Source organism: Myxine glutinosa, chromosome 9 (genome assembly GCF_964187855.1).
Source record: "Myxine glutinosa chromosome 9, kmMyxGlut1.1, whole genome shotgun sequence".
In the NCBI taxonomy this organism is placed as follows: Eukaryota; Metazoa; Chordata; class Myxini; order Myxiniformes; family Myxinidae; genus Myxine; species Myxine glutinosa.
The window spans coordinates 50,458,653-50,469,804 of record NC_136269.1 but is presented as its reverse complement, the minus strand read 5'-3'; the positions used below and the strand labels follow the sequence as shown (position 1 = coordinate 50,469,804).

The 11,152-nt window shown below is 42.9% G+C and overlaps 1 protein-coding gene across 1 annotated transcript in view; it reads left to right on the top strand.

The window, feature by feature from the left end:
• The first annotated feature begins 9,420 nt into the window (after positions 1-9,420).
• The window catches only part of IARS2 (isoleucyl-tRNA synthetase 2, mitochondrial), a 137,857-nt gene continuing 136,125 nt past the window's right edge, over positions 9,421-11,152 (top strand). The window contains exon 1 of the mRNA XM_068129171.2: positions 9,421-9,920. Coding sequence (XP_067985272.2) covers positions 9,660-9,920 — 261 coding nt within the window. The 5' untranslated portion in view covers positions 9,421-9,659. The remainder of the gene's footprint in view (positions 9,921-11,152) is intronic.

Sequence of the window (11,152 nt, the reverse complement as noted above, 5' to 3'; positions counted from 1 at the left end):
CATTTATGTAGCCCTTCAGTATGCCCAGATCTCGGGTGAGTTGGTCCCCGACAGATTTTAGGTGGGGACCCCGCTCTACGAATACGATGTCATTAGCATAGGTGAGTTTGAAGGAGGAAGTCATTGGTCGTTCACTGACATAGATGTTAAAGGGGACAGGGGCTAGGATAGATCCTTGAGGGAGGCTGTCGTTTAGGTTTCAAACCCGACTGGTTTGCTTTTGAGGCTAATGCAGATCTTTCAGTCCCCAAGGAATACCGATAGTAGTCTGATTGCCTTCTGGCAACGGAAGACTTTCAAGACTTGAGAAGGAGCCATCGGCGCCACACATAACTTTTTGAGATATTGTGCTACATATCAGTTTTAGCATTATCTCTCAATGTTGAAAACCTCTGCAAAGATTATCTGATCCAGATCCGGATCTCCACCAAAATCGAATCCTTTCGTCCGTGCCACATACCAAGCCTCCCTACCAAATTTCGTCCGAATCCGTCCGCACCTTTTTGAGATATTTTGTTCACAGACAGACAAACAAACAGACAGGAGTGAAAATATAACCTCCATCCACCTCCGGTGGATGATTTGCTTTATCTGTTTGCCATTACTTTTGCGGTAGCAAGAGGAACTGGGGCGAATTCATGTTGTAATAGTCCTTTGATGTCTATCTGGCGACCACAACTTGCTGCACTGAGCAATCTTCGAAAGAGGTCATGCTCTGCTTTGATGGTTTTGCTTTTGCCAGTGGATGTAGTGATGTTCACCGTGTTCAAATTTGTGAATGTTTTTGACTTGTCCTTGGGAACGGTTTGAATGGTACTTTTCAACCCATTCATTGTTCACTTATCACTGTTATCAGTGCACCGATTGCATCTTTTGTGATGACGCTCGTAGGAAACAGAAGTGATTGGCTTTCCTTTGCTTTCGGAAAAGAATTCCGTCTCCATAGTGCCCCTGTAATTGTTGTTTCAAAACGTGTTCCACACGTTGCATCTGTGGGAGCTGTGCTCGCACGATAAAGCCAGACAAAATGGACGACACAGGAACGAAGTTTCACCGAGCTATTTATTTAGCTCAAAACCAGAGAACTCAAAAGCACACTGAACCCGCCCCTCGAACGGGCGGCAATTTATATCGCAAACTGAACACACAAAAGCCACGCCTCTCAGGCGGGGCGTGGTATGCAAAATAGGTAAGTCACGCCTCTCGACGGGGCGTGGTATGCAAGGCAAGTGTTCGCCCGAGAAGGGCAAGTCTGGACACGCCCGGGCGAGTCCGGACACGTGACCGCTCGCCGGTTGCGTCATCGGCCGGTGCATGGTAATTGTGTCATGCTTCCGGTAACCACTACACATCAATAATACCAGACAGTGTCATAAGGTAAACATATTTCTTCGTGACAAGATCTATACTGCAGACATGACCACTTTGGAAGCCAATGTCTAATACATGTATGAGCTTTTGCAGTGGAACATCATGTCAAATTGATCGAGATCACCACGTTCGTTTAGACACGGCGACGCTTCTCTACCCCATGTTTACAGGAGCAATGATAATAGCCGGCTAAGCCGGTGTGTGAATGAACGTGTACGTATTATGTTGAAAACCAGATTATGCTGGATCCCTTGAGAATTTCGAAGCTTTGACGCACCAAATCGCTCAATGGAGGCCGCCATCTTGCGGATGCGGAAGTATGCGTAACAAATTGAAAAAAGTTCAATGGGAGTTTGTTTCACCCGTCTTTGTTTGATTCACAATCTTGTGCACCTCTAATTTGTAATTACAATACTTTAAGACCAACCTCGGCCCGCACGGGTCTGGTTATCTTCAACGAAAATCGTCACCAAACACCGGAACCAATGAGATGCGAGCATATGAAAAATATTTCTTAAACCAAATCACGCAGTGGAGGCCGCCATCTTCCGGATGCGGAAGTATGCATAAAAAAATTGCGAAAAAGTTAAATAGGAGTTTGTTTCACCCGTCTTTGTTTGATTCACATTCTTATGCACCTCTAATTTGTAATTAAAATACCTTAAGACCAACCTCGTTCCTCGGGCCCACACGGGCCCTGGTTATCTTCAACGAAAATCGTCACCAATTACCGGAACCAATGAGATTCGAGCATTTGAAAAAATATGTCAAAAAAGTTTATTACTGCGTTTCGGAGTCTGAAAATGGCGTCAAATATTCTAAAATTGACGAAGAACTATTTTTTAGAAATCCTGCGGCCGTCGGGGAGAGTTTTTCACGGCCGGAAATATCCGGAGTTGAGACGGAATTCACCGAATTAATCAAGAAGTAAATTTTATCAATTTTAATCTCATCCAGAATGCAAATGGTGTCATTTTAGGTCTGAATTTGCAAAATTTTGTGAGCTGACCAATCAGCGATCAGCTTAGGTCAGCCAATCAGCGCCATCGACACGGTTTGATTAACGACAGTCACACATTGCCGTTGAAACGGTGCTATCGTCTGATCTGTCGGCACTGATCTTACTGCAAGCTAACTTCTTCTGGTGGAGGAAGCCGCAGTGCCCGGAGAGACCCAGTCCTGACAGCGACTGAAGTTAGAAGACTACACACATATTGTGAAAACGTATATTAAGCCCAGTTAAAATTTCTTAAAATAGGCCCTAAGCTAGCACACCGTATAGTTACTTCCTTAAGCTTCTTGTGACATTTATTGTATGTAGGTATTGGGGAGGACTGTCTGCTCTTCTCTTTTACCAAGTCTTACCAGGTACGGTACCTACTACACCTACCTACTACCAATTACCTAACCCACTGATCCCATCGTGATGGGTAAAATAGTGGCAAGAGGTTTTTGCTTCGCCGGCTCATTGCGGCTTTGCAGTCGGGTACTAGTAGCCGGCGAAGCCGGTGTTGTAAATAAACGCGTACGTATTATGTTGAAAACCAGATTATGCTGGATCCCTTGGCTTGAGAATTCCGAAGCTGTGACGCCCCAAATCGCTCAATGGAGGCCGCCATCTTGCGGATGCGGAAGTATGCATAACAAATTGCAAAAAGTTCAATTGGAGTTTGTTTCACCCGTCTTTGTTTGACTCACAACCTTATGCACCTCTAATTTGTAATTAAAATACTTTAAGACCAACCTCGGCCCGCACGGGCCTGGTTATCTTCAACGAAAATCGTCACCAAACACCGAAAGCAATGAGATGCGAGCATTTGAAAAAATATTTCAGAAACCAAATCACTCAATGAAGGCCGCCATCTTCCGGATGCGGAAGTATACATAAAACAATTGCGAAAAAGTTCAATAGGAGTTTGTGTCACCCGTCTTTGTTTGATTCACCATCTTATGCACCTCTAATTTGTAATTAAAATACTTTAAGACCAACCTCATTATCTTCAACGAAAATCGTCACCAAACACCAGAACCAATGAGATTCGAGCATTTGAAAAAATATTTTTAAAAAGCTTATTACTCGTTTCGGAGGCTGAAAACGGCGTCAAATATTCTAAAATTGACGAAGAATTGTTTTTTAGAAATCTCGCGGCCGTAGGGGATAGTTTTTCACGCCTGGAAATATCCGAAGTTGAGACGGAATTCACCGAATTAATCGAGAAGTAAATTTTATCAATTTTAATCTCATCCAGAATGGAAATGGTGTCATTTTAGGTCTGAATTTGCGAAATTTTGTGAGCTGACCAATCAGCGATCAGCTTAGGTCAGCCAATCAGCGCCATCGACACGGTTTGATTAGCGACAGTCACACATTGCCGTTGAAACGGCGCTATCGTCTGACCTGTCGGCACTGATCTTACTGTAAACTAACTTCTTCTGGTGGGGGAAGCCGCAGTGCCCAGAGAGAACCAGTCCTGACAGCGAATGAAGTTAGAAGACTACACACATACTGTGAAAACGTATGTTAAGCCCAGTTAAAATTTCTTAAAATAGGCCTTCAGCTAGCACATCGTATAGTCACTTCCTTAAGCTTCTTGTGACATTTATTGTATGTCGGTATTGGGGAGGACTGTCTGCTCTTCTCTTTTACCGAGTCTTACCAGGTACGGTACCTACTACACCCCACCTACTACCAACTGCCTAACCTACTGATGCCATAATGATGGGTAAAATAGTGGCAAGAGGCTTTGGCTTCGCCGGCTCATTGCGGCTTTGCAGTCGGGTACTAGTAGCCGGCAAAGCCGGTGTTGTCAATGAACGTGTACGTATTATGTTGAAAAGCCAGATTTTGCTGGATCCCTTGAGAATTTCGAAGCTTTGACGCACCAATCGCTCCTGCCTCACACCTAGCTCGCCTTCGCGCTGTTGAAACCAAAGCATTCAGAATCATTGGAATCTCCCGCGATGAAGCTAACTCCAAGGGCCTCTCACTCACTCACCGCAGGCAGGTTGGTGGTCTTTCCGTCTTCTACCGACTCCTCTCTGGCCTTGCCCCCCCCAGCTCTCTCTGGGCTCTGTCCCGCAAATATTCCTACAGGTCGCACAAGATCTGCCTGCAACCCTCTTTTGGTTAAACTGCCAAAATCAAGACTCTCTGCTCACCTTCACTCCTTCATTCCTCTTTTCTCCCGCCTCTGGAACAAACTCCCTCACTCTCTTCAATCCCACTCCACCCTCCAAGTCTTTAAAACAGCTGTTCACCACCATCTCTTATCTTCCCCCATCCAAAACCTTGATCTTTTCTACCCCTGCTAATTTCACCCCAATTCCACTTTTTGAAATACCAACTTCTGTCCTGGATGTCCTTGGTGTCCTTGTGCTTTATACTTCCCCCTCCCCCCTCCCCGTTCCCATGCCTCCTCCCCCCGGGCCCTCTCCCTTCCACACATCTCCCTGCTCTCGGATGTTGTGTTTGTGTGCTTCCCCTTTTCTCCCCATCTTGCCTTCCGCTCCCTCTTTTGTGTATTTTGTTTGTCTGGTCGATTTGTTTGTGAAGTAAATGTTAGCTCTTTCACGAGCCTCGATTCAGTATACAAAAAGAAGAAAAAAAAAAAAAAATGGAGGCCGCCATCTTGCGGATGCAGAAGCATGCATAACAAATTGAAAAAAGTTCAATAGGAGTTTGTTTCACGCGTCTTTTTTTGATTCACAATCTTATGCACCTCTAATCTGTAATTAAAATACTTTAAGACCAACCTCGGCCCGCACGGGCCTGGTTATCTTCAACGAAAATTGTCACCAAACACCGGAACCAATGAGATTCGAGCATTTGAAAAAATATTTCAAAAACCAAATCACTCAATGGAGGCCGCCATCTTCCGGATGCGGAAGTATGCATAAACAAATTGCGAAAAAGTTCAATAGGAGTTTGTTTCACCCGTCTTTGTTTGATGCACAATATTAGGCACCTCTAATTTGTAATTAAAATACTTTAAGACCTACCTCGTTATCTTCAACGAAAATCGTCGCCAAACACCGGAACCAATGAGATTCGAGCATTTGAAAAAATATTTCAAAAAAGCTTATTACGCGTTTCGGAGGGTGAAAACGGCGTCAAATATTCTAAAATTGGCGAATAATTATTTTTTAGAAATCTCGCGGCCGAAGGGGATAGTTTTTCACGGCCGGAAATATCCGAAGTTGAGACGGAATTCACCGAATTAATCAAGAAGTAAATTTTATCAATTTTAATCTCATCCAGAATGCAACTGGTGTCATTTTGAACTAGGTACGGTACCTACTACACATACCTACTACCAACTAACTACCTAACCTACTGATGCCATAGTGATGGGTAAAATAGTGGCAAGAGGCTTTGGCTTCGCCGGCTCATTGCGGCTTTGCAGTCGGGTACTAGTAAGCCTTATACACTTCTAAGTCATTTTCTTTTAAGTTTTAAGACTTTTAAGTCGGAATAAATGGATCCTGACGTATTGCATTTTTTTTATTTTTTATTTTACCTGTGACATGTTGCAGGTGCTTCGCGGTTAGGGTGCCGGCTTGGGATCCAAGGATCCTGTGTTCGAATCCAAGTCTATCGTTGAATTAACACCAGGGGGGTTGACTCAGCCTATCATCCTTCTGAGGTTGGCAAATTGAGTAACAGTTCACTGGTAATTCCTTGTGTGTCGCAAGAGGCGACAAACAGGGTTGGTGGCAGGAAGGGCATCCAGTCATAAAACATTGCTTCAAAAAGGGGACCATGGTGCCCGAAAAAGGCCAACCCCTGCTCTTCAGGGAAAAATGTCCTCTAAAGGTGGTTCTTCTTCTTCTGACAAGTCGCAGGTGAACAAGACCTTCGAGTTGCTGTTGTTATTGGGGTTCTTGGTGTGAGTCGATTTTTGAAATGCGCATCCATTGGTCCGATAGCTGCCGGACCTCACCCACATTGTCACTTTTTTGATCACTACCATTTTTATTTCCTTTTTGCACACGTCAATTTGTGGAGTAGACTTACTCAGCGAACATCGTAGCTTGCTCTCGACATCGATAAACCTGCTTCTGGCTTTAGATTTGATCACTACTGAGATTGAGAATACAAGTTCACAGAGGTAAGTTGTTGGGAACATCACTAGGACTTGTGTAACTATTGAGGTTGTGTAAATAACTGTAGACAGCTCACGACCCCCATGAAACCCACACATTTCCCCCTTGGGGGTTATGACCCACCATTTGTAGAAACACTCATCTAGAACATTTTAAGCGCACACAACGCAAACGTCTATAGTATTTTTGCAAAACACGGACTATACTTTTTTGTGAATGGCACAACGCAAACAGCGACAGTAATTTTGCAAAAATAGGACTATACTTTTTTCAGCAAGTGATGCGCAGAGACTTTGCTTGTACATAATAAAATTGGTTATATGATATACTAGTATGCTTACACAATGTAAGCAAAAAGGAATCATGCTTCGTCATTTGCGGCATATGCAGGGGGGTTTCACTTGGTACATAATAAATAGAAGCTTTATGATTATAGACAAGCATCATCAACCTGCTGCTAGGTATTGAGGTTTTAAAAAGTTATTTATTTTAAGGACGCCTCTATGGCTTTTTACGTAAATTTTCATTGAGATTTTTATTTCACAGATCACAGTTATAGAAATTACAATTTTCAAATGCTATATATCGATTTTTTTTTATAACATATGCATTTACGTGTTTTTTTCTAACGTAAATTTTCATTTACGGACGCTTTTCAACGGTTCTGTGATTTTTCCCGGTGTACCGGCTTCGACGTCCATCGGCACGCCAAATATCAGCTTCTATGACACCGGGAAGGTACCGAACATTAATATCATGCCGTCAGTGAGTCAATGGTTAAATCAAAGGGACACACAAAGCTTCCCTCCCTTTATATACGGAATCGTTTCTCTGTATGCAGCTTTAACATGGGGACTGAAAATACGTTTATCGGCTTCTACTGGACGAAATCGGCTGAAAATTTCAGAAGTAAATGCTTTGTACGTCGAGGTAATATGTTCCAAATTTCAGCAACGTCTGCTTCCACATTCTTGAGTTTTATTTGGAAAACCCTCGAAATCACGTTGGTGTCTGTCCGTCTGTCCGTCCACCATAATGTGTTGGCGCTCATAAGCTTATCTCAAGGACTATACATTGAAACTATCTGAAACCTGGAATATACATCGGACAATAGGTCTAGTTAATGACTTTCGAAACAAATTCCACCTAGTTGCTATCGTTTTTTGCTTTAAAATGAAATATATATATATATACACACACTTTATTTCCCGTTAAAAAACAAACAAAAAAACATTCTAACATGCTGCCTCAATGGCCTAATGGATAAGAAATCAGATCCCCAAGCTGGTGATTGTGAGTCCGAATCCCGTCTGGGTTGAAGATTGTTTTCCCCTTGCTTTTTCTCAAGTCTTTTATATCCTCTTGAATAAAATCTTGTACGATGAACAAATGAATTTTGTCCGTATTTAAAATGTATCTTGTGAAGAATGCCAGGGGCATAGAAAAGGCCCCTTTATATGGGATGTGACAAACTATAGAAAAGAAGGGACATTCTTGGGTAAAATGCCAGGGCATAGAAAGGGCCCCTTTAGATAAGGGTATGTGCCATGTGGCAAAGTATGGAAGAGAAGGTATTTTTTTACAAGTTGCCCATAAATTCGTACACAATTTTTAGACCCAGAATCGATTATATTTTGTCATTTCTGACAACTTTTCTACATAGTAATATCGCGGCAAAAAATGATTAATGGAGAAAATACGAATATAAATTACCTCCTTCCGAAGAGAAAGAGCCAATCATAGAGCAGTGATACATCATGTGATCAGATCGGCCAATGAGCGGCCTTCCAGGCTCGCGGTTAGGGTTAGGGTTAGGATTAGATTTAGGTTAGGGTTACATGAGATTCATTCAAATTAGAAATTTATTTCTGTCAAAATAACAATAACTCATTTTTGATGATTGGTATGGGAAGGGGGGCGGGGGGGGGGGGGGTGGAGGGGAGGGGACCTATCTCAAAAATGAGACATTTGTCGCCGAAATAAATGTCAAATTTGAATGAATTTCATCAAAACACATCCGAAAAACCTAGGTTTGATGTGAAAAACTATTATGGGCAACTTGAAAAAATTTACCGAAATGAAGGGACATTCCATAGCTTGTTCATATGCAGGGGGGCTAATTTGATTCATACACCTGCATGAAGAAGTAAATGTATTTTATTTGTCAGAAGTAGGGCGCCCCTTTGTATGAACTTTTCTAGAGCATTACTTGGTTCCTCCTCAGAACACAAGGGTAGTCCAGCATGCACACGAGATTTTTTGAATGCCCCTTATTTTGTATTGTTTCGCATTTTCTTCAAGCTATGGAATGTCCCTTCTTTTCTATACTTTGCCACATGGCACATACCCTTATATAAGGGGTCTTTTCTTGGCCCCTGGCATTTTACCCAATAATTAGCTATATATATTAGATTTTATCAATGGTTTGCATCATGTTGGTACGTAATAAAAAACGACAGGTAAATGTTTTCAATTTTGTCCAAAAAAATTAATAAATTGTGAAATAATCTGGGCAGACCTGATCTCGTAAGTTTCATTAAAGTGGCTTGAGTTCTTCACACTCCCAAACGAACAATATTTGTTCTCAAACTTTCTTGTGAAAAGGAAAGCATAATGGAAAGTGTTATAGTTACTATGATATGCTTACTATTGAAAAACCACCGGTGAAAAAACGCAATCGTTTGTCGTTCTAAATTACACGCAACTGCATGACGGAAATCGCGCTTTCACACAGTAAAGAGCTGACCAAGATGGCGCCCGTTAGTTACACCACGCTCCGTTTGTTGTGAATAGCAATGAGCGTTCTATGTACTTTCAGTTCATTGAATATAATACACTGTCCGGATTTGTTGCTTCAGATTTCAATTCGCTTTGTTTGGGTCGAGTGTTAAATTAGGCGTCATCTATCTATACGTCTATACAGTAAAAAAAATGTAAAAAAAAAATATATGTAGTCATCTTAAATTATGACCACAATACGGTCATTCTTGTTCTCTGTTGAGCGGTGTATGAGTAGTTGTTGGTTGTGCTCTCTACTAGTTTGTTTTTGAAATTGAAATCGTGTGGTTGATGCGCTGAATACAGTATATTCCTTTTCATGAGATCAAAATGCGTAATTTAAAAAGTCAGAAAGGACGGATTGTTTTGGACTTTTTACCCTCATTCACGAGGATACAAGACAAGACATGCACGGAGCGTATCGCGCTGTCAGGCTACAGATCGGCCTGCGATGGTTGCTCGGCAGCTCTCCGCGCTATTCGGCCGCTGTCGGTGCTCGGCAATCACGGCCGGTGCGCTGGCCCGATGGCGCCCGGGGTGCTGCCAGCAGTATCAGTGGTGCGTCCGCTCAAGGCCTCTATAAAGACACGCTGTGCCTGCCCAAGACGGAGTTCCCCATGAAGCTGCAGGGACAGAAACTGTTGGAAAAAGAGTTGGAGATTCAGAAGGTATGAGTTTGCATCTTTGGGAAGCAACCTGTGGACCCTTGAGCAGAGCAGTGTTTGCTTTTTCTGCAACTGTATAAAAACGACGACATCTGTAAAAACGGATTCCATGACTTTGCTGATGATTGGGAGCATGCTGATTAGTGATTGGTCTGTAGTTGCAAGGATCTGTTTTTGCACCTTTTTGTGTAAAGCGGTAATGCTGGCTGATTTCCAGGATGCTGGCAGATGACCTTGAGCAAAAGAGAGGGTGAAAAGAACAGAGAGAGGGTGAGATAGAGCGGCAGAGCAGGATTTTAGGACCCGTGGGCTGATGCCGTCTGGTCCAGTTGCAGAATCAGAGTCGAGGTTTGACAAAAACTCCTCCACCTTGTCAGCAGAGAAGAACACAGAGTCCAGGAGCAGTTGGGTTCGACTGGGCACGGTGGGTACAGAGAGAGATGGGTTTGGGACACAAGATTTTGAGGCAAACAGAGTTGAGGCACAATATTTTGAGGCAAACACAGAGTTGAGGCACAAGATTTTGAGGCAAACACAGAGTTGAGGCACAAGATTTTGAGGCAAACACAGAGTTGAGGCACAAGATTTTGAGGCAAACACAGAGTTGAGGCACAAGATTTTGAGGCAAACACAGTTGAGGCACCAGATTTTGAGGCAAACACAGAGTTGAGGCACAAGATTTTGAGGCAAAAACAGAGTTGAGGCATTCAGCTTTTTCATGTGCGGAGTCAGATTTGTAGTCATCTGTTGCTGCAGATTACAAATTTCCTCTTCACTGGACACGTCATGTGATATTTTGATGTCCTCAGCAAACTTGCTGACCACAGTGTCGTGATTTAAGTTGTCATCCAAGTCATTCATATACATTACACCTCGACACTGCTATTCGTGGGGGATACGTTCCTGGAAAGTGCCGTGAATTGCGAAATCTCGAATGGGGGGAGGGGGAGGGGCAATGTTTCAATGGAGGAAGGGGGGATTGGTTCCCGAATCGTGAAAATCCACGAATGGTGAGGCAAAATCCGCAAATGTCGATGAAAATCCCACGAATGGTGAGGCAAAATCCTCAAATGTCGATGAAAATCCCATGAATGGTGAGGCAAAATCCGCAAATGTCGATGAAAATCCCACGAATGGTGAGGCAAAATCCGCAAATGTCGATGAAAATCCCACGAATGGTGAGGCAAAATCCGCAAATGTCGATGAAAATCCCACGAATGGTGAGGCAAAATCCG